Source organism: Pelophylax lessonae (assembly GCF_965119305.1).
Source record: "Pelophylax lessonae genome assembly, chromosome: 1".
Taxonomy (NCBI): Eukaryota; Metazoa; Chordata; class Amphibia; order Anura; family Ranidae; genus Pelophylax; species Pelophylax lessonae.
The window spans coordinates 77,614,904-77,639,657 of record NC_138768.1 but is presented as its reverse complement, the minus strand read 5'-3'; the positions used below and the strand labels follow the sequence as shown (position 1 = coordinate 77,639,657).

The window sequence follows — 24,754 nt, the reverse complement described above, 5'->3', positions numbered from 1 at the left end:
TTGGGAAGAGACTTGGGAAGAGACTTGGGAAGAGACTTGGGAAGAGACTTGGGAAGAGACTTGGGAAGAGACTTGGGAAGAGACTTGGGAAGAGACTTGGGAAGAGACTTGGGAAGAGACTTGGGAAGAGACTTGGGAAGAGACTTGGGAAGAGACTTGGGAAGAGACTTGGGAAGAGACTTGGGAAGAGACTTGGGAAGAGACTTGGGAAGAGACTTTGGCACTACTTTGAAGAGACAGGCAACTTTGTCTGTGGGGAATGCCTGGCTAATCTCTTTCTTCTTCCTGGAAAGTCTGATAACAAGTCGTGTCAATTAAGATAAGGAGGCGACTACCATTGAAATATATGGGACAGTCGGATACAAGTCACCTCAAAGTAGTACAGGACCCTTTTCTGAAGTCGAAGCGACTTCAGTAGTGCCAATTAAGACGGCACTGATTGATTAACATTGCTTTTGTTATGTCAAGTGACCTGGGGCTACACAATTCGCCTCACAAGTCGTGCTAGTGTGAATGGGCTCTAAATGGCTGTGTACACTTGCTGTGCACAGAGAAAGTAGTACAGTGCTGTGCTTTTTTTTTTTTTTTTTTTTTTTTTTTTTTCTTTCTTCCTGGTGAACATTTTAGCATGTTCAATATTGCTTTAGATTTGCTTACTAGCTATGCAATGTAAAATACACAGTGTGTTGCCATGCCACAGCCATGATGTGTATAAAAGTCCTTTTACCTTTGCAGCATTTCATAGTGGAATTGATAGTGAATGACTTGCCTGTTGAATTCAATTTACTCTGGTCAAGGTCACCACAAAAATTACGGTTTCCCCACTAGGTGGCTGTGGCGACAGAGAATTAGACTGTACCTTGAAGGCACTGGGATAAACTTCACACCTGTAGACTTACATGAACAGCAGCTAAGCCTGGAACAGCATAGCAAGGCCCACAATACTGGAGGTCATCAAGAGCAAAGTAAGGTGAAGATCTAACTGTTTATAGCAATGCTTAATTTTATAATTGGGTTATATGATATTTAATATCATCACAATTTTATATATTAAAGCTGAACTCCATGTAAAGCAAATATTGTCTAAATACATGCGTCGTGTGCATTTTTCCTTGAATGTTGGGGTGCTTTGTGTATTTCTTCCAGATCTGTGCAGTGTGAAACTTTGCCCCTGTGCCGGAGCTTCCTGGAATAAAGACCGCTCACTGCTGCTCTTTCCTTTTGCAGGGTGATTGGTCTTGTCTCCACCCCCTCCTGTAATTTTATGCAGGCAGCCTGAAGTGGGTGGGGATATTGGGTCCCTCCCACAGCTGTGCTTTTTGCACAGAGTATGTGTAGCACAGTGATATTACTTGGTGAACACAAAGTGGATATATTTTCTTTGTTACTAAGTTAACTTTAAAAGTGCGTTTGCCTGAAGTTCAACTTTAAACAAAATAGTAAAAAAATAAAATATATATTCCTAACAACCAATCAGATGTGAACAGTTTTAAGGATTTTCATTCTGTATAGCCAGACTTTGTGATCCAGCAGACTTGCCAGACAGCATAGCCAGTCAAGTAAACCACTATTTTACAATTACCGCAGTTACCTTTCTGCTCATTGGATGGTGAATCAGCACTGCTGTTTCAGTGTCCAATCTGCAGGCAGGTGAAAGAGAGTCATAATGGTGAATGGTATTGCATTCCTGGCTATACAGCATGCCAGATGTGGGAATCACAGGACCAGCTGAACAGGATTAAAAATCCTTTTATAATGTAAAGAAATAATTCACAAATGTATTTTTAGAAGTCTGCCCAGAGTTTTGTGGTGTTGCAGCATTTAATATTGTATGTAATAGACACATTAAATATATCATGTTATCTTTGAAAGATTGTTTTGATTTTTGCATATCTTTAAACTCTTGAAAATATGTCCAGTGTGAAAAGTTTTTTTGTTTGTTTAAAGGAATGTCTAAGCGTAATAAGCTGGTAATGCTTTTACAGATGCAAGTGTCATCTTAAGGGTTTATTCACACCAGAATGCGGTGCAGGAAACCTGCATTTCATGCGTGTTACCCAGGACATATTGGGTGTGCGATCTGCTGCTGGTGTCAATATAATCCTACTGACTCCCCAAATACAGATCATAAACGCAGTACTTTTGCCTGCACCGGATCGCATGGTAGTGCAGTGCTTTTTTTTAAAGTAGTGCATTCACTGGTGCGATTTCAGTCCATTCAAACGAATAGGCTAAAAATCACACTGTACTGAATCACACACATGGACTGCTATCCTATGTAATGCAGCTCTTAAAGCTGTATGAAACCCAATAAGAGCTGATCATTCTAAGCACCCCTCTGCTCCATCTGCAGGACAGCTTGTTTTGTTAAAAACGAAAAGATATACTTGCAGGATCACCAGCTGAAAATAAAAGCCTAAGGCCGGGTTCACACTGAGCTGCGGCACACCAAATGTAGGTGGCACAGGAATAGTGTGAATTACATGCAGTGTCTCTGGGGTGCGATTTGAACCATGGATTTGTGTGGCTTAAATTGTACCAAACTTGTGCAGGACCTTTTTTTGTTCACACCCATGCAGTCGGATTCTGCAAATCGCACTGCGATTTCGGGGTGTTGTTAACATACACTCCCCAATCCGTTCGCATGAACAGGTTGTGATTTTGATGTGTGCAGAATTTGCTGTGAATTCGCACTGCATCTAGTGTAAACCGAGGGGGGGGGGGGGGGGGCCTTGGGGAAGAAAACTAATGCAGCCATCACATCTAAGCATTGGTAAACTGCATGATAATTTTGGGTTTAAAGGATAAGTTCACGTTTTGGGAACATGTTACGTTTCACGTGATTTTATGGTGGAAAATGTAACATGTTCCCAATGCTGCAGCCGCCGCCCGCTGCCGGGAGAAGTTCTTCGTATTCGCTGTCACTGTTTGAAAGCTGTGTGGTTGTGCAGGGCTCTGCCCACGTGGAAGCGTCATTCATGCACAGAGCTCTGTGTGTCTGAATGAACTACAAGTACCCAACATCCTTAGCGGCTGTTTTCTCAATGAGCTACCATGGAGCTGTGGAGCACTGTGGTGGTTCATTGAGTCTTGCTGTCAGATTGGATCTATGGGCACACAGATACACTGACAGTGTGCAGGAGATCTGCATGGCGTCAGTGGTCTGCTGATCGCTGGGGCAATGCTTTACTGGCTCCTCCTACAAAAAATAAATGCAAATTGTTTTACCTGCAAAAAAATTTGCTTTTATTTTTTGCTTAAAAAGTGAACTTCTCTTTTTAATACCACCTTAACTTCAACACGTATGGAGATTTGTGCCAAAAATTTTTTTAATGTACAGTATGATAAAATTGACATTGCACATGAAGATGGTTTTTACTCTTGTTTCTAGTACAAATTCTTATTCATGTCACGCAGCATCCGCAGCCATTTCTGGACCTCATTTGTTACCTGTAAGAGCACTGAACGAGGTATTTATTGGAGAGTCTCTGTCCTCCAGGTAATTTTAATGTTACTTCTGATGCCTAGTTATAAACCACCCTTATATTATATAACATTGTTTTATATATTGGCAAAGAAGAACAGAAAATATTGTGTTTTTTTTTTTTGTAAGATTTAGAGTCGGTTCACACTGGGGCGACACGACTCTGTACTACTTCGGGGGCGACTTGTGCATTCCCATGCACCACGACTTCGGCGCGACTTGCAGGGACTTCACATAATGGAAGTCTATGCAAGTCGCTCCGAGGTCGCCCCAAAGTAGTACAGGATCCTTTTTCTAAGTCGGAGCGACTTGTGTCGCTCCTATTAGAACGGGTCCTGTAGTGGTCAATGGACCGCGAGGGAGCGCGACTTGTTAGGCTGACAAGTCGCCTGACAAGTCGCGCTAGTGTGGACCGGCTCTCAAACCATGTGAATAAAAGGTGACCATTGTAAACGTCCTCGGCAGTGCTATAGTTTGTCCCAACTCCTGTCACTGCCACTTTTGCTGGACAGTTTGGTCATCATGTAAAAGTATAGAAAATTTAAAAAAAATGCTACACCACTTCTACCAACACAGGCTCCTTCCTTTTGGCATGTTTCTGTCTAAAGCTGGCCAAAGACGGGCTTATTGTTACAGGTCACATTTAGCCCTAACACAGGGCTTTATTGTAAAGGAGCAGCTTGTGTCCAGCAGGATTTTGTTAGTAAGTTTTATCGCAAAACTAAGTTATGCCTCGTACACACGTTCAGATAATCGTACAAAAATAATCGCTTTCGACTTGATCGCACTGTAATCTCATCGTTGGTACACAGCCTTTGACAGCCAATCATGACAGTTGGTCCAACAAAATCCGAAGGGACAAACAAAAACTTCTGTCGTACGATATCCTAGCGAACGACAATCATTTAATCAGTACACTATGCGTCCGCTAAAAATCGATCAACAAAGTCCGCGCATGATCAGAAACACTAAAATAGCACAGAAAAAGCCTGGCTGCCATTGTCCGATATGTAGCTAAGCAACCAGGAAGCTTTTCCGGAATCGTACGAAAAAAATCATATGTTTTTATATGCATTGTTGAATTCGATATTAGTATCATGCAACAAAATGCAAACGATAAAGTCGTCCGATTATCTGAACGTGTGTACGAGGCATTAGAATTGTGCTAAAAAAAATTTCTGTGCCTGATGATTCCTGTTTAAAACTTGTGGATGTGGTCTCCTTTCTGACTACACGCTTTGCTTATGCTAGGAATTTTTACCAACCTCCTATAATCTTATGGTTATACAGTAAAACCTTGGATTGCGAGCATAATTCGGAAACATGCTTGAAATCCAAAGCACTCTGATATCAAAACAAATTTCCCCATAAGAAATAATTGAAACTTAGATGATCGTTCCACAACCATTTATTCAGAAGTCCTTCAGTTTATAGTCCATATAAAAAGATTATAGCAATGTGATAGGTTGTTTAACCATAAAATGTCCATCCACAAATGTCAGACTGCACAAGGGGATTGGAAGCAATATCCAGCAGGAGCTACAGAGTATAAAAGAGGAGAGAGGCGCCTCTAAGTGGAGCAATATGGTTACATTTAATGAAGGTTCAACATTAAGCAACTCACATGGTTGATTAAATGAGACACTTTTAGGAATGCAGGCATCCAGGGTAAAGCTGTCCACACAGACTGTCTCCCCCACCGCCGGCTCTCACCGCTGTTAGTCTGCATGACTGGGAAGACTATCCTGCAGTAGAGCGATCTGAAAGCGAGGCTTGAAGTGCTCGTGGAGTGCAGTACTGAAGGGGTGACGTTGATGGCGGTGAGGCGGACGGTCTATGTGGACAGCTTTACCCCGGATGCCTGCATACTTGGATGTGCCTGTTTTAATAATCAACCATGTAAGTTGCTAAATGTTGTACCTTCATTAAATGAAATCATATTGCTACACTTAGAGGCGTCTCTCTTCTCTTTTATACTCCATTGTGATGTGACGTGACGCTACTTGTATATCAAGACATCGCTTGTTTATCAAGTCCAAAAATGTTTTTAAAAAATTAGCTTGTCTTACAAAATGCTCTCAAACCAATGTTTTACTGTATACATAGAATATATTATAGAGGCACAACATGCTTTCCACGCCATCACTCACACACACCTCAAAAAAAATTAAAGGAACACTTTGAAAACACATCAGATCTCAATGGGGAAAAATCCTTATGCTGGATATCTATACTGATATGGACTGGGTAATGTGTTAGGAACTAAAGGATGCCACATCATTTGATGGAAATTAAATTTATCAGCCTGCAGAGGGCTGAACTCAAAGACACTCTGAAAATCAAAGTGAAAAAATGATGCAGCAGGCTAGTCCATTTTTGCTGAAATTTAATTTCAGCAACTCAAAATGTTACTTTTTTATTGCCCCCACATGCTTGTATGCATGCCTGATAAATTTGGGGCATGCTCCTTATGTGATGATGGATGCTGTCCTGGGGTATTTCCTCCCAGATCTGGACCAGGGCATCACTGAGCTCCTGGACAGCCTGAGGTGCAACTTGGTGGCGTCGGATGGACTGAAACATAATGTCCCAGAGGTGTTCTTTTGGATTTAGGTCAGGCGAGCGTTGGGGGGCCATTCAATGATATCAATTCCTTCATCCTCTAGAAAGTGGCTTCATACTCTCACCACATGAGGCCAGGCATTGTCGTGCATCAGGAGGAACCACTGCACCAGTGTAGGGTCTGACAATGGATCCAAGGATTTCATCCCTATACTAAAAGCGGTTGTAAACCTAAAAAAAAAAAAACCCTGCAAGACAAAGACCCCCGGACACCGCTGTAGGAGCTGACATGATCCCTCGGCGTCTCTTCCGGGTTCGGTGGCTCCGGCGCTGTGATTGGCCGGAGCCGCGATGACGTCACTCCCGCGCATGCGCGCGGGAGTCATTTTCCGGCAAGCTCCCGACAAGCAAAGCTGAAGGTCCGCCGCGTGAGCGGCTGCATGCAGTGCAAATCTCTCCTAAACCGTGCCGGTTTAGGAGATATTAATTGTACCTACAGGTAAGCCTTATTATAGGCTTACCTGTAGTTAAGTAGTTAAGTGTCAAAAAGCGGTATACTACCACTTTAATGGCAGTCAGGGTGCAATTGTCTAACCTATAGAGGTCTGTGCGTCCCTCCATGGATATGCCTCCCCAGACCATCACTGACCCACTACCAAACCGGTCATGCTGAACGATGTTACAGGCAGCATAACGTTCTCCACAGCTTCTCCAGACCCTTTCACGTCTGTCACATGTGCCAGTGTGTGCCAGTGGTGGACCTGCCAATTCTGGTGTTCAATAGCAAATGCCAATCGAGCTCCACGGTGAGGGGCAGTGAGTACAGGGCCCACTAGAGGACGTCGGGGCCCTTAGGCCACCCTCATGAAGTCTGTTTTCTGATTGTTTGGTCAAAGACATTTACGCCAGTGGCCTTCTGGAGGGAATTTTGTAGGGCTTTGGCAGTGCTCATCCTGTTCCTCCTTGCACAAAGGAGCAGATACCGGTCCTGGTGATGGATTAAGGACCTTCTACGGCCCTGTCCAGCTCTCCTAGAGTAACTGCCCGTCTCCTTGAATCTCCTCCAGGCTCTTGAGACTGGTGGAAGACACAGCAAACCTTCCAGCAATGGCACGAATTGATGTGCCATACTGGAGGAGTTGGGACAGCCTGTGCAACCTCTAGAGTCCAGGTATCACCTCAAGCTACCAGTAGTGACCCTGGCCCTGGCCAAATGCAAAACTAGTAAAAAGCTGAGTAGAGAAAAAAAATGTCAGTGCCCTCCACCTTTTAAAACTATTCCTGTTTTGGAAGGTTGTCTCATTGTCGCCCATCTAGTGCACCTGTTAATTTCATGAACATCAAAGCAGCTAATACTGATTAACAACCCCCTCTGCTACTTAACTGACCAGATCAATATCCCAGGAGTTTACTTGACTTGATGCTATACTTTTATTTAAAAGTATTCCTTTAATCGGTTTGAGCAGTATATATTAGGTCTTGTAAGACAATGTTTGTCTATTGCTGCTACTCATTAGAACCTGACCCCAGTGTCTTGATATCTCAGCATTCCTGTATACATAGAGGGCATGGCTCAATACAGCCTAGAGTCCGGACTGAGCTCCATGATATGACATACCAAATGATCATTTGCATTCTTTTGATTGCAAGAAAATATTCTTTCAGTTTAGTTACAGTAATTCAGTAATTTATAGAAAATTACATAGTTTCTAGGTGACCACATACCAGTGAAAGATGGGATTAGGTTTATATCAACTGTTCCAGAGGTGAATAGGAAGGGTTGGAAAAAGCCTAGGTGGACTCATAAGAACCTTAGATTGTAAGCTCTTTGAGGGCAGGGACTGATTTGAATATATATATATGTATGTGTGTGTGTGTGTATGTGTATATATATATATATATGTGTGTGTGTGTGTGTGTGTGTATGTATATATATATATATATATATATATATATATATATATATATATATATATATATATATATATATATATATATATATATATATATATATATATATAAAAAATAATCTATATCTCTTTTTATGTGACAACATTGAAGAAATTACCTTTTGCTACAATGTAAAGTAGTGAGTGTACAGCTTGTATAACAGTGTAAATTTGATGTCCCCCTCAAAATACCTCAACACACAGCCATTAATGTCTAAACCACTGGCAACAAAAGTGAGTACACCCCTAAGTGAAAATGTTCAAATTGGGCCCAAAGTGTTAATATTTTTTGTGGCCACCATTATTTTCCAGCACTGCCTTAATCCTCTTGGGCATGGAGTTCTCCAGAGCTTCACAGGTTGCCACTGGAGTCCACTTCCACCCCTCCATGACAACATCACGGAGCTGGTGGATGTTAGAGACCTTGCGCTCCTCCACCTTCTGTTTGAGGATGCCCCACAGATGCTCAATAGGGTTTAGGTTTGGAGACATGCTTGACCAGTCCATCACCTTTACCCTCAGCTTCTTTAGCAAGGCTGTGGTTGTCTTGGAGATGTGTTTGGGGTCGTTATGTTGGAATACTGCCCTGGAGCCCAGTCTCTGAAGGAAGGGGGTCATGTTTTGCTTCAGTATGTCACAGTACATGTTGGCAATCATGGTTCCCTCAATGAACTGTAGCACCCCAGTGCCAGCAGCACTCATGCAGCCCCAGAACATGACACTCCCACCACCATGCTTGACTGTAGGCAAGACACACTTGTCTTTGTACTCCTCACCTCATTGCCGCCACATACGCTTGACACCATCTAAACCAAATAAGTTTTATCTTGATCTCATCAGACCACAGGACATGGTTCCAGTATTCCATGTCCTTAGTCTGCTTGTCTTCAGCAAACTGTTTGCCGGCTTTCTTGTGCATCATCTTTAGAAGAGGCTTCCTTCTGGGATGGCAGCCATGCAGGCCAATTTGATGCAGTGTGCGGTGTATGTTCTGAGCACTGACAGGCTGACCCCCCCACCCCCTTCAACCTCTGCAGCAATGCTGGCAGCACTAATACATCTATTTCCCGAAGACATCCTCTGGATATGACGCTGAGCACGTGTACTCAACTATTTTGGTCGACCATGGCGAGGCCTGTTCTGAGTCGAACCTGTCCTGTTTTATGTAGAGCAACAATTCTTTTTTTCAGATCCTTAGAGAGTTCTTTGCCATGAGGTGCCATGTTGAACTTCCAGTGACCAGTATGAGCGAGTGACAGCGATAACACAAAAATGTACCACACCTGCTCCTCATTCTCATTCACACCTGAGACCTTGTAACACTAACGAGTCACATGACACCGGGAAGGGAAAATGGCTAATTGGGCCCAATTTGAGTGTGTCGAGTAATTTTGAGGGGACAGCAAATTTACACTGTTATACAAGCTGTACACTCACTACTTTACATTGTAGCAAAGTGTCATTTCTTCAGTGTTGTCGCATGAAAAGATATAATAAAATATTTACAAAAATGTGAGGGGTGTACTCACTTTTGTGAGATATGTATGTGTAATTAAAAAAAAAAAAAAGTGTGTATATATAATTAGAGTGCTGTGTAAATTATCGGCGCTATATAAATACCTATAATAAAATAAGAGAACGCTCAATGTGGATGTTGCCAGGGTATTCAGTGTTTAACAGCGATCAAAGGAGCAGGCCTGATATGAAGCTGGTTCCAGACACAAGGGGCTAGGAGATTGCCGTTTTTGTGTGGATGTCTTTTACTATAGAAATGATACAGTGCATTCAGAAAGTATTCACAAGCGCTTGACTTTTCTACATTTCGTTACAGCCTTATTCCAAAATAGATTAAATTCTTTATTTTCTTCACAATTCTACAAACAATACCCTATGACAACCTGAAAGAAGTTTGTTTGATTTTTTCATATTTTTATTTTTACTAAATGTGCAAAGATTTCAATGTACATAAGTATTCACAGCCTTTGCTCAATACTTTGTTGAAGCACCTTTGGCACCATTTACGGCCTCAAGTCTTTAAGTGTGATGGTACAAGCTTGGCACACCTATTTTTGGGCAGTTTCTCCCATTCTTCTTTGCAGGACCTCTCAAGCTTCATCAGGTTGGATGGGGAGCGTCAGTGCACAGCCATTTTCATATCTCTCCAGAGATGTTCAATCGGGTTCAAGTCTGGGCTCTGGCTGGGCCACTCAAGGACATTCAGAGTTGTCCCGTAGCCACTCCTTATTTTGGCTGTGTGCTTAGGGTTATTGTCGTGTTGGAAGATGAACCTTCACCCCAGTCTGAGGTCCAGAGCGCTTTGGAGCCAGTTTTCATCAAGGATGTCTCTGTACATTCAGAAAAAAGGAAGAGAATACCCCCGATCACCACTTATACAGGGTTCGTACGGTCCTTGAAAACCTGGAAAAGTTTTGGAATTTGGAGATGACACTTTCCAGGCCTGGAAAGGTCATGGAAACTTAGGATTCCACTAAGGTTTTGGAAAAGTCATGGAAATATATACTGGGGAGCGGATGCTTAAAGTTTAATTTATTATTTTATTCCGTAATGTTTAATACATTATTGCCAGTGCCATATACTATTTGCCTTCCGGGTCCGCGGTATGCCCGTGAGCTGTCACTGGCCAGCAGCAGCCGAGGAGATGATTGTGAACCAATCACTGGCAGCGGGGAGGGCCTGGATGTGACTGGCCAGCAGCAGCAATAACAGCCGGGAGATAACAAAACCAATCACAGGCAGCGGAAGCGTCAATGGAGGGCGGGCCGGCCGCATGAACGTGATGACGTGGAAGGGGGCGTGCTTGACAACTTCGTGCTTGACAGCTTCCAAACCGATCGCTGGCTTTTTCACCCGTACGCCTGAAGTGACACCGGCTCCCAGCTGCGGCAGCGGTGCTTCCATCTCATCCACTGTAAAACAAGGGACCATTTGAGTCACGCTGTATCCAGAAACGAAACCCTAACTGCAGAGGTACTGTACACTACAAAGATTGTCATTTATTTTAGTAAAAATATGCTGGGTGTGACATATATTTTCTTCTTATTTAACATGTATACATAGACATTTCATGAAACATTAGGTCATGAATATTTACGTGAAGTCATGGAAAAGTCATTGAATTTTATTGGTGAAAATGTGTACAAACCCTGCTTATAGAACACCCTGAATTAACAGGGAAGGTCTGATGACCTTTGTTACTGTCTCCTATCACAGCCAGAAATTGGGCAGTCGCCAACCAAAAAATGATTAAAAAAAGGGGAGGGTGAGATCTGTGGTACAGAGTGAGTCACCAGAAAGGAGGTTGAATATGAAGAACAGAAAAAGTAGCTTTATCGTAACAATATTAAAAATTAAGAAACTGGATGCACCTGAGCACCGCGGTAAAGGCTGTGCATGGGATTTTTTTTTTTTCGGTATTTTTAAAACATTTGCAAAGATTTTAAGCCAACTTCTTTCACGTTGTCTTTATGGGGTATTGTTTTGTAAAGTTTTGAGAAAAATAATGAATTAATCGTTTTTGGAATAAGATGTAACATCACAAAATGTGGAAAGTGAAGTGCTGTAAGAACATTTTATATAAAGGATATTGTAGAGGTAAGGGTGGCATGTAGGAGGCATTGCATGCCCATGGTGCCAGCTATCTGAAGTTGACACCTGTAAAGTGAAAAATGTAATCACTTTTTTATGCTATGCAAATATATATAACAATACAGAGATAGATGGGCTGCAAAAAGTGATTAATTTTTTTCTTTTGGCAGTTCTAATGTATTTCCCTTTTATCTGGAAGCTTCTGTTAAAGGGCCTCTGTATAAGGTAACAAATACTTGTCTTACTGACGGTAGGTTTAATTCTTTGCTCTTTTGAAGAGTTCTAGGTGTTGCTGCCATCAGACCTCTCCAGGTGGGTTTGATATCATGGCCACTTTTATTTGCAGTGGTTTCTCCTCCCAACTCCCCAGGTCACCACAAGACATGGCGGTGTAGTGATTGTCAGGAGGAACCACAGAGCCATTCAAACCTTTGATAGCAGCTTCACCCAGACCTCTTGAAAAGTTCTGCTTGATAGGCAAGTATGGGCTTTCTTTTATGGTGGGCTGCTGGTTTAGGTTTGTTCGCCTAGAGCAGTGTTTCTCAACTCCAGTCCTCGGGGCACACTAACAGGCCAGATTTTCGTTATTACCTTGGGGAGATGCAGACTAGAATACTGCAATCACTGAGCAGCAAATTATATCACCTGTGATGTATTTCAGTCTTCTTGCAAACCTGGCCTGTTAGTGTGCCCTGAGGACCGGAGTTGAGAAACACTGGGCTAGAGACAGGTTTAATCTTAGGCAGATGAATAGAGTACTTCTTTAAGAAACTGGGGATCTAAATGTGAAAGTGACATAGTTCAGACTGAAATGAGCCACGTTTTTCCCTGGAATGCAGGCATATCAAGATGAAAAAAGCCAGAACCAACTACTGGCAGTGCAGTCAACATGTAATAAACTTTAAAAAGTATGCTATGTAATCTCTTGTTAGAAGGCTGCACTGTATGTATGTGTGTGTGTGTGTGTGTATGTATATATATATATATATATATATATATATATATATATATATATATATATATATATACACACACTCTTATGGCTTGGGCTGCATTGGCTGCAATTGTCGGTGTAGTCTGATATCCGTATACACTGCTGTTAGGTTTGCACACCTGATACACACTTTTATGTTCTGTCCCATTCAGGGGGAACTATAAATTCAGCAAACCACGTTTTACCTTCTCGCTTCATAGGGCCTCCTACTATGAGATCTCTGTGGATGACGGCCCCTGGGAGAAGCAAAAGAGCTCTGGACTGAATGTGTGCACAGGGACCGGATCCAAAGCCTGGTAATTCTATTTGAATAAGAAAGTAATGGGCACTTCACCCAGACATGAATGTGATTGTAGGACAATGTAAGACGAAAGCATATACTGTATTACATGGACTGCAGAGCTGGAAGTAGGAGAGAGTATGAAAGTGGACTGACACTGCCTGCACGTTGCAAAAGATGAAAGCAGGACTATAGACAAAAAAACCTTTTACAATTTTTTTGGCTAGAGTAGGGGAGGGTGTTAACCCCGATCAGGTTTTTTTTTTTTCTTTAACTAGAGAAGATGACCATTTTACCGAAGACTTGTGGCTTGATATGTTTCTGTTTTGTCTACCGAAATGATTAAAGTGGGGACACATAAAATAAAATTGCAGTCATGAGGAATAGCTTGGACCATTGCCTTATTTTTAAAGTGGCTTTTTTTTCCATTAAGGGAAATTCTCTCTCTATCCTCTAGGAAGGAAGGGATAATTTCTCCAGCAGTACAAGCATGACGATGGAACCTTTCAATATTAAAAACCAGACAAGCACTAACCCTTCCACATCCTAAAGTCTGTGTATTTAATACCAGAAATGTAAAATATTGCAGCTTGCTTGACCTTAGATTGGGTGGCTGCATTAGCTTTTGAATATTAGGTTTTTCCCCTTAATTTTCACCTAGGGGAAATACAAAATTACCTGCGAAAAAAAACAAAAATTGTTCCTGAATGACTAAAAACATTTAGAAGTGTTAATTGTGCTACGCAGTGCCCTATCAAACTTTTGTATCTTAAATTCTTCCTGATCAAAAAGCAGTTTTTTCCTGGTATGTAAGGGTACGCCTACAGCCTCATAGATGTATATCTTCAGTGTGCGATCCAAGGCACTGCTATTCTCAGGAGATTTGGTGATGCCACCACTGTACTGCTCACTGATCTTGCTGGATGTTCTGGCATGAGTAAGTAAAACCCTGCCTCTACCAAGATGGCAGCCTCTACACAGAAATACAGAACAAGACACATGGTAAGTTAGGCCTTGCTCACATGGGGCCCGCTACAGCGTATGCCCGTGGCCTTGCACATATGCCTGTGCAAGGCCATGTTTAGCTGAATGGGGAATTCCATAGTCCATTGATGATTTGACATCCGCGTGGGTGCATGTCCGTAAATTTGCACTGTTTGTGTTGGGGTCATGCATCCGCACAGGTGTCACACTGGAAGCAACAGCTGCTGCATCCCAGTTGACATCAATGGAGCGACTGCACAGGAATGCATAGAACAGCTGTGCTGGTAAACTCAGCCCTCAGTGTACAGTGTAGCATGCCCTGTGTGAACAAGGCTTTATGGAGAAAGATCAGCTGTAGGGAAGCCACAAGCAATACCGCTAATGAGCCCTTTGCCCTTCTCTTTTTTTTTTGACACCGCTCTTAAAGTTCTTCTGTAACATAATACAGATGCATAATAACTACTTGACCTGTTAGAGTTGAAACCCAGTGTCTGTTTACCTTTAGGAATATCCTGAAGATTCCTGCTACCTGACCTCTATTTTATCCACCAAACTTAATAGTACTCCTTGGTATGTTTCCCATTTGTACAGCTAAAGACTGGAATTTAATGCTGATTATATCTGGACAATGAAATGATCCTACACCCTTTGTAATTAAGCAACATTCGAATCGGAATCACTCAACATGCATCCTTGGCTCTCAGAACTTACTGACTGCTGTTTGTCGTCTGATTACAGCTTCTTTATGTTTCAGGTCTTACAATATCAACAGGATGGTGCCACAGACTGTGCAAGAAATACTTCAGATCGGTAAATGGATTTAACATATATAGGACAATTTTGTTACAATATAGCCAAGCCAGTTTGTATGTTTTTAGTACACTGGATAATTTCTTACAATATAATTAGGTTTATTCCCTTTTAAAATACTGGTATAATGAGATAATTATCCTACAATATAGACAATTTGTCTTTTATACTAATATTGTATTATATAGGATTTACATAGTACTAAGCGTTTGGTCAGCACTTTACAATCTAATTGGAGACAGTACAGGTACAATACGTATCAATACAAGAAGGTTAGGAGGGCCCTGCTCGTGAGCGTTTACACTTAAAGGGGGGGGGGTTGCAAGTGATACAAAAAGGTAATAGCGGTAAGTGGATGAGTTGATGGAATCATGGATCACTTAGTGGTTGTAAACGCACTTTGATTACTTTTGCCTATAGGTGCTGTAAATATCTCCTAAACTTGCACTGTTTAGGAGATGTTTACATTGCATGCAGCCGATGACGTCATCGGCGCATGCGCTCTGAAGAAACGGCCGCCTGTGCTGTGACCGGCGGCTTCCAGGCGCATGCGCGGGATTGACGTCACGGGGCTCCGTCCAGTAATACAGCTGGAGTCCGCAGACCTGGAAGGAAGACTGGCAAAGATGGATGCGACCGGCATCACGGGCTTGGTTGCAGGTGTCACATAATGTGCTAGTATGCGATGCATACTAGCACATTATGCATTTACTTTGCATGGGGTAAAAAAAAAAAGGAAGAGTTTACTTCCTCATTAAGTTGGACAGATTGGGGTAGGGAGCGTCGAAGGATGGGAGAGGCTCTGGAGAAGGTGAGGTGAGCATGGGAGAAGGTAATGAGGGAGCTAGAGGTCTTAGGGGGAGTAAATTTATATCAAGTAATCTATATTATCTGCTATAATAGTTATAGCTGATAAGACTGTGTAATCGTAATGAAAATAAAATCCCATTTAGCAAAATTCAACTAGTAAATATCAATCATATGATTGATTACCATAACGGCCTCTATTATATTAATATGGAACCAGTGCTAAAGTCTGTGCTAATTTACAATAAGATCAGGTCCACCCAGAGGACACCAATGTACACAGTGGGGAAATGTACAGATCCAATGTAGCTGGATTTCTACTTTCGGCTTCCTGTCATGTTTGTATCACTCCTTCCATTTTTGTATAGCTTATCAGGTATTTTATTGTTCATCAGTTAAAAGCCACAAGAATTTGAATCTGACGTTGGACAGTGATTTCATAGACAGAGGTGAGTGTGTACAGATTTCACATAGATGGTCTGCCCTGCATTCAAAGCAATAAATAAAAAAAACTTGCTTTATAGGTGACAGATATGTTTTTTCCTTTTCTTTTCTTTTCTGCTTTCTCTTTTTTATAAATGTAGCCACAAAGATGCAGGCTGCTTAAAATTTACAAATGTAGCACGTACCACTATGTCTTTGAATCCCCCTATAAGCATATATAGAGTTCACATCCTTAGTTGCATGGCACCTACCCATTTGATAATAGCGACACATCAACCTAAAATGAATACACCGGTTTTCAGAAGGCTATGTAGTTTGAGATTTAGATATATTCGTACTGAATTGGATTTACTGTGTTCAGCTGCACTCCTGAGGTTTATTTTTTGTACCTGAAGCTCTTTAAGACCGCATTCACACTGCCGCAACCATAAGTCGCCCCATGTCGGAGCGACTTTTTACCGCGACCTGTGAATTATTTAAAGTGACTTGTATGATAGACGACTTTGTATTTGGCCAATCAGAATATGATGTGTTGTGACCTAATTCCCCTTTTTCTGTTTTTTTTTTTTTTTACTCATTTCCTCATTGTCCACCAGTGCCACGTATCAGTGTCCACCAGTGCCACGTATGTGTCCACCAGTGCCACTGCCCACCAGTGCCACGTATCTGTGCCACTGCCCACCAGTGCCACGTATCTGTGCCACTGCCCACCAGTGCCACGTATCTGTGCCACTGCCCACCAGTGCCACGTATCTGTGCCACTGCCCACCAGTGCCACGTATCTGTGCCACTGCCCACCAGTGCCACCTATCTGTGCCACAAATCTGTGTCCACCAGTCCCACTCACACAGACCAGGCAGAGATAATGGTATATAGGAACTGTAGGCATGGCTGCAATGTGGGGAATGCCTGGCTAATTTTCCTTCTTCTTCCTGGAAAGTTGGATCACAGTCGCTTGACAAAAGATAAGGATCAGACTTGGAGGTGACTCCCATTGAAGTCTATTGGCACAAGTCGGATACAAGTCACCTCAAAGTAGTACAGGAACCTTTTCTGAAGTCGGAGCGACTTCAGTAGTGCATATTAAGAAGGCTCTCATTCATTTACATTGCATTTGTTATGACAAGCGACTTGGGGCGACTTGAGGGCACATAAGTCACCTGACAAGTCGCGACAGTGTGAATGGACTCTAAAGCTTGTTGTTATTTTGTCCTGTTTGTATACTGAAATTTTGTTAAATAAAGAGTTAAAAAAATGATCTGGGGATGCACCAGTCAGGGAGTGGTAAAATGGTAGTAAAGTCTCAAAAATAACCCCAAACTGGTCCCCCTGCAGGTTACTGTCAGCATGTGCTAGTATGCAGTGCATTGATACTTGCCTGTAAGGTGGATCCCTCTAGCAGCAAGACCGCTGACAGTTCTTCATCTTTTCCCGGTCTTCCTTCCGGGTTGGCACACTTCAGCTGTTTGAATGGCCAGGCCGCAATGACTTAACAATCACGGCACATCGCTCTGAAATGACGCCCTAATTCGGGGCGCATTGTCTATAGGCCAGTGATGTCACCGGCTGCTACAAATGTGACCATCTAAACGGTGCACGTTTAGGAGATATTCACTGTACCTACAAATAAGCCTTATTATAGGATTACCTGTAGATAAAAGTTAAAAAGCAAACTTTACTACGGCTTTCACTGATCTGGTCTGTGAGGACACATGGTCTCAGGTGTTGCCATTACTCTGCTCTGCCAGCATAATAAACTGGGAGAGCAAAAAGCATTTCCACTTAAGAGAAAGACCTTTTCAAAGCGAATCCATTAAAATGGTATCGCCCACAAGGCGCTTCCTTCACATGAATGTATTTGGGCATAAAATATGGTTAGCATAAGAAAAAAAAAAAAAATGGCTTTACTTGTTCCCCCATCGTAAGAAAATTAGCATGTTTTTATGTCTAATTGCAACCGTGTGCACGGGGCCTAAAAACAAAGAAGGGTGGGACAATTTGCGGTCTAGCAATATGTTGGTTTTGACTTTTTTTTTTTTTTTTTTTTTTTTTTTAGTAACCAATGAATATAACGACTCATTGATATTCAACCCAGAGGAGCAGAAGATGTTTTTCAGTGTTCGGGAGCCGATTGCCAACAGAGTTTTCTCTAGTAGCCAGCAGCGTGGATTTACCTCTAAGTAAGTGTGGCTCAGGTGGCCATGGGTGTGATTTCTATCATCCCTAATTAATCATCAAAAAGTATTTTTTATCCTCATTAGGTGGGATTTTGGAGACAATCCAAACAAATTTATATAAAAACAAATATTTTTATTTTAAAACAAGAACATTTATAAAAAGGGATATGCATTTGCAACACTATAGTTAAAATACAGTATACATTTTGTAAGCTTTTTTTCAACTTCTGTTGATTTTAATGTTGGCAGATAGATTTCTCTTTTTTTCATTGACTGGGGTTATACTACCCCCAACAGTAGTAGGACACCAATCAAAGTTTGGCTACGCCCATGGGCAGTCCAAGGGGGTATACTCCCATTTCTCTGCTGCTATAGGCAGGAGTAAGGACCTTGTTCCTTGCTGGGATCTTTGGTCCTGGCAATTTTTTCTCCTGGATTTTCCTGTGAGTTCTACAATCAACTGCCGGACTGGGTGACAGGCTGTATACTCTAGATCCAGTGGTCACCCCAGTCTGGTCAGCTCCGCGCCAGGTCGGCCGTGACATAGCCCCACTGGACGGGAGCTGGCCTGCGAGTTAAACACCTCGCAAAGTCGCATACAACCGTGTCTCAGCCTGAGTCGCAGTATTCCTCCTGGCCAACAGCCCCCCCCCCCCCATTTCGATAGAGAGGGCTTCTGTCTGGAGCGGTGCCCACCTGGTTCCTGGTATGGTGAGTAGCTGGCCCCCCCTCTCCCCCTGGAGGGATTTGGGGTGGGCGTGAGCCCCTCCTTGTGATGGACGGACCCCCGGGTTCCTCTTCTTCCCATCAGGCACCACCCTCGTCATCTGTCCTTCATCCTACCCCCCAACATATATATGTTGGGGCTGTTTGGGTGGTTGCAGGGTGGGTGAGCCGCCACCGACCGAAGGATTGACTCTGCGGGGGGGGGGGGGGATGTACCTTGTGGGGGCTCCTGCCAGTGCTCCCCCCCGTCCTGCCTGGGTCTTTCCTTGAGGCCTGGGTCCCTGTAAGCCTCATGGTGCTGCCATTTTGTGTAGCCTATGTTTCTATACATGGCAGCCAGGTTTGTGTAGTCCGGCGGCCATGTTGTGGTAGTTTGCAATTGAAGATAGCGACAGTGTAGCCCTGTGGGCAGCTATTTCGGCGGTGGGAGCCCCTCATCTCCTCGTGCTGACTCCTGGATCCTTTTACTTCCTGGCCACCACACGTGGGCTGCAGATTATACTGGTGGCTGCAGGTGCCTGTTTCTGCTGGGTGGGGAGTCTGGCGGGGTTCTCTCCCTCTCTGCTGAGGATCGCTTGGTGCTTGTGCTTGGCGACTGGGTGGTACCAGTGTGGTGGGGGTTGTCCCTTGCAGTGTTACACTTTTTGTGGTGCCCTGCTAGTGACTCATGGAGTCTTTGGAGCACATCTCCCCACCTGATCCCCTCTCTGAGACCGCAGGGCCCTCTGGGTCCCAACCATCCATCGATGCACTCGCATCGGTCCTGGAGTTCTTTGTGTCCTGGGTGGAGGTGGTCTTTGGGCGACAGGCTAGCAACAAGCACCCTCCAGACTGGCCTCACTGGGCTTGGTATGTCGATATAGTGCGGCTGGTCGCCGACGTTCATGGAAGCTTCCTCTCAGGGAGGATCTGCTGTCCAAAGGAGCGATCTTCCATCCTGCTTTGCAGTCACTGGCTGTGACGGCTTGGCTGTTGGAACGCTAGGTGCTGAAGGATAGAGGTTTATCTGAGTCGATGATTCCTACGCTGTTTAAAGCTAGGAAATCTACTTCTAGGAGGAACTACCATTGTATGTGGAAGATGTACATTGCATGGTGTGAGTCTCTTGTGGTTCATCCTTGCTCCTTCTTGGTGGCTCAGATCTTTACCTTCCTTCAACGCGGGGGGGGGGGGGGGGGGGGTTGAACAGAAATTGGCCTTGAGTACCATCAAGGGCCAGATGTCAGCCTTGGTGGTCTTCTTCCAACGACCTTTGGCCATACACTCCCTGGAGCGTACCTTTCTTCAGGGTGTCTGACATTTGGTTCCTTCAGTTTGGGCTCCGTTGCCACCTGGGGACTTCGATTTGGTGCTTTCGGCCCTCCAGAAACCTCCCTTTGAGAATCTTCAGGAGATTCCCCTGCTTACGCTTTCTCAGATGGTGGCCTTTTTGGTGGTTATCACCTCTGCACGCAGGGTGTCGGAACTGGCGGCATTATCCTGTCATTCACCTTACTTGGTGATTCACAGAGATAAGGTGGCTCTTCGCCCCCGTCTGTCGCTCCTTCCAAAGGGTTTTCTCTGATTTTCATTTGAATGAAGACATTGTGTTGCCTTCCCTGTGTACCAGGTCTAAACATCCGAAGGAAATTGCCTCTCATGCCTTGAATGTGGTCCGGGCAATTAGACTCCATAGCTGCCTGGTACACCCCTTCAGGAAGTCACTCTGTGTTCAGGGATGGGCCTCGTAAAGGGTTGTTCGCTTCCTCTGTGACCATTTCCAGATGGATCAGACAGGCGGTGCTTCAGGCCTATTCCATCCAGTGTCAGGTTCCTCCTTTTCCCTGTTAAGGCAGACTCTACTCTGGCACTTTGTGCCTCCTGGGCTTTCCGTCATCGGGCATCAGTGATGCAGGTTTGCAAGGCTGCCACTTGGGTCATCGGTGCACACTTTCACAAAATTTTATAAAGTAAATGTGTTGGCATGTGCGGATGCTGCTTTTGGCCGCAAGGTTTTGCGGGCTGTTGTTGAGAGGACATGATCCTCTTTGAGGGTGTATTGTTTATTTCAGGTGGACTCCAGTTTTGGTTGAGCTCCTGTTGCCTGGTTGGCTACAGTTTAGCCTTAGGAAATTTTTTGCTGTTCCCACCCCTCATGTTTAACACTGCTTTGGGATGTCCCAACGGTTGTGAAGATCTGAAGCTGTGTCCGTCAATGAACGAAAGAGAAAATAGGATTTTTTACTTATCGTAAAATCCATTTCTCTGATGATCATTGACGGACACAGCACCCACCCCTCTGTGGAGTTTTAATTCTACTGACACTGCATGAGTGCCTATAGCCGAGAGAGGGTGTATAGCTCCTGGAACTGCCCATGAGCGTAGCCAGACTTTTTTTTTTTTTTTTTCTGCCTAGTGTCCCACTCCTGTAGGGTCAGAATAACCCAACAATTATAAAGGTCTAAAGCTGTGTCAATAAACATCAGAGAAATTTGTTTTACAGTAAGTCAAAAATCCAATTTTTTTTTTTTTTTTTTATAGCATGCAACTATTATATATTACAGAAGTGGTAAAAAAATCCCTGAAGAATTTGTTGCATATTTTTGAAACGCGCCGGATATTCTCACTGTGGAACATCCATGCTGTTACCTTCTTATGGAATTGGACAGCAACAAGTTGGGGAATGTCACTCTGTCATTGACCTCGCAATCTTTGTTGTGCCTAATGTTCACTAATGCATATGCTTTTTAAATATTTTCTTGTTTTTAAAATGTTTAAAATTAAAAATTAGTTTCGATGGCCTCCAAAATCCAACCTATTGAGGCTAGAAATACTTTTTGAGTAAGTGTTGCTCTTGGAGTCAATCAAATGCCTTTTAGACACCACTGTACGGACTAGAAGAGTTACACTGCCTGATCTGCATTGGTCATATTTTATGGATCCAAGGAGGTGGCTTCTGTTTCAGATAATAGCCTTACCTTTCACTACACCATGTAGCATTATTAGTAAGGTACACCAGACTGATACAGAATTTCCAAATTTTATTGTTACTCCTCTTGTACCTGTCCACTTGAAAATTTAGTCTGTAATTTTAAAACTGTGGTGAACAGGGTCTGAGATGACTCCCAGGAGAGAATTATACCATTAGTCCTGTTGGCACTTTACCATTGTCCGGATGACATTATGGCTACAAGTTTTAGAGAACCTGTGTAGTGATGCATTTTTTAGGCTACCATTGCTAACCACCTTATGAAAATGCTAATGTCTGGCAGCCAGGCTTTTTCTCTGACTAACCTACAGTTAGTATGCAACAAAAGAAATTGGTCAGGTCTGAACTCATGACCTGCTTTCTTGTTCCTTACCAATACTGAAGTTTTTATTGACAGCCAAGGAATTTGCTTTTTCAGGAGCAGTTAGCAATTGTAGCCTCTGACTTTAAAAAAATTAAAATTTGTGCTTAGAGATAGGGAAGCAGCACGCTGGCAAGCAAGTCAGCCAGCTTAAAGCCGAACTAAACTTTCCTATTGTTTTACAGTCAAGACAGCTGCAAACTTAGCCTCTAATCTGCAGTTGCCATAGTGCTGCACATGTAAATCGTTATGACGCCAGACATTTGATGGCTTGACAGGCTGGATGAGAGAACAAGCACCTATAACCATTATCAGGAAGTGTTTTTATCAGTAAATGTGTTGCAAAGCCAGGTGCTCAATGTTCATGGATATAGTAAAGGTACCTATATCCTAAAACCTAAGATTTACACAAGAAGAGGGAAAAGGAACAACAGGATTTTACCTGGTACCATACCCAGAAATCATGATGCCCCTCTTTTTGAATATGTGTTTGAAATAATCATAAATCATTTCTGGCTATTTGTTTTTTTTGCATTTAACAGATGAAATGCTTTCAACGGTATATTTAAATAACTGAAGGGTAGCAAATACGATTCATTATATTGTTAGAAAACTTGTAAAAGTGTGTGTTTTGGACCCTAACATCTACCTTTTTATATCCCATAGGGTGTGTGTGCGATCACGATGCTGGGATGCTTGTATGGTGGTCGATGGAGGAACATCTTTTGAGTTCAATGATGGTGCTATTGTATCAATAACGATGGACAAGGATGATGCACTGTGCACAGTACTGCTGGACAACTAACCAGCACATAGGGGACACCTAGAGCTTCAGTTGCAGGAGAACACTCAATGCTGCCACAGATCCCTTTCACTGGTGATAACCCTCATCTCAGGACACTAAAATGCAACTCTATCAGTTCAGCATTACTGACCAGAATCGGCTAATAGTTCAGCTCTGCAGGATAATAGTAGCTGTTCAAGCTGTGAATCTAGATATACAGTCAGCTGCACCATATACTGTCCACCCACACTGATGCCAAGCTCACATGACTGCTGTAATGCTTGGTCAATGGAACTGTTGTATATTTGTAAAAAGATATACTATTGCCACTTCTAATGCAAATCATAATAGCTTGTCTGCCTTTTGCATCAAGCTGTTTTTAGCTGTTTAAAGTTACTTTTTCCCTAGTGGAAACAATCATTGGGGCCATGTACCAACTGAATTCTGCTGCCTCCTAATTACAGCCTTTTGATAAAAATGATTCCTATATATAAAATATATACACTGTTTGAACTTTTTGTAGTAGAGTACTTTCTGTTATGCACTAAAGGAGCGTTTGTGTGGTTAACTTCACAAATGAAGTGATTAGTAAATTGGCTGTCGTTGTGATCTGGAACATATAAATGGGGAAGTGGTTCAGGGTTGCCCCTGCCATGGGTTTAGGGTGGCCTACAGGCTTGAGATTAAGGGCTCTTTCACACGGGCACTCCGTATGTCATCCCATTTTTTTGCGGATGAAAAACTGACCTAATGCATGTCAATGGGATTAGAAAATGGGGTTTGTTGCCTCAGGTGAAAAATTGGGACTTTATGGGCTGATATATTCATTCATAGGTAAATATGGTTTTTATAAAACAGGTTTAATTGAATGTTTTTATAGCACATAGTATGGTAATTCCAAATAGAAAGAGCAATGAATATAATACATCAAGTGTATGGGTTATAGACCCATTGGTGGTAGTGAAAAGAGAAAAAGTAGGGAAGAAGTGACACCGGCGGTATGGTGACATGAATACCAAGACCTTCCATTATTGCCCCAAAACCTACCTGTCCTTAATACTTATATTGCTGTAAAACAATTCATATATATTGAATTATTCAGTGTAAATCACTTATATGTAATGACCTATGAGACGGTCTATGGGCCAGTCTCATGGGGGGAAAAAACATTGTACTGCCTTTTATTTGCATCTTTTTGCTTTTTATTGACCACAAATCTATTATGTACATTAGGATTTAATATGAAGCTCCAGGTCTAACTTCACTCCTTATCCCACATCCGGCACAGGTAACCCCGGTATTGCCAAAACCGGGGGCTTAGGAGGCTAGCAGAAAGCGTCATCTACTGCTAAAGATCCCTTGCAGGGACCGCCCCTCCATTCCTGTGTCGGCGGCCGCCTGAGAGATACCTCCGCAAAAAATGAGAGGATGCGCGCACCCACGTCACCAAACAAAAGAACCGGAAGCAACGTCATTGCGCACATCTGCACATGCGCACCGGGGGGTATAAAAAGGCCGGGAATCGAAACAGGGCGCCACTTCCCTCCAATTGAGGGAGCGTGAGGATGCCTGGACCCGCTGCTAAGGGACACATACACCCTGGACACCCCTTTTGGATACCCAAAACAGTAAGTAACCACAGTGCTAACCGGATGCATTGATGGTACTTCCTTACTTTGAAAATCTAACTAAGCCTCCCCTTTCTAGCCATCGATGGAATGAAGGGGATCAGCCTGCTAGCAGCACCCTCTAGTGGACGTTTTCGAAAAATACACACTGCATATTTACAAGTAAGTGTATGCCAAGAATATAAGGATT

At 43.0% G+C, this 24,754-nt stretch overlaps 1 protein-coding gene across 2 annotated transcripts in view; it reads left to right on the top strand.

Moving 5' to 3' along the window:
- NADK2 (NAD kinase 2, mitochondrial) overlaps window positions 1-23,122 on the top strand; it is a 66,877-nt gene extending 43,755 nt beyond the window's left edge. Inside the window, exons 6-12 of one of the 2 annotated variants that reach the window (XM_082261380.1) lie at window positions 829-965; window positions 3,418-3,499; window positions 12,796-12,891; window positions 14,614-14,669; window positions 15,872-15,925; window positions 17,977-18,100; window positions 22,819-23,122. In XM_082261380.1, coding sequence (XP_082117506.1) covers window positions 829-965; window positions 3,418-3,499; window positions 12,796-12,891; window positions 14,614-14,669; window positions 15,872-15,925; window positions 17,977-18,100; window positions 22,819-22,957 — 688 coding nt within the window. In that variant the 3' untranslated portion in view covers window positions 22,958-23,122. Of the gene's footprint in view, window positions 1-828; window positions 966-3,417; window positions 3,500-12,747; window positions 12,892-14,613; window positions 14,670-15,871; window positions 15,926-17,976; window positions 18,101-22,818 lie in introns of both variants that reach the window. The other variant, XM_082261379.1, reaches the window with a different exon arrangement.
- Window positions 23,123-24,754: the final 1,632 nt, after the last annotated feature.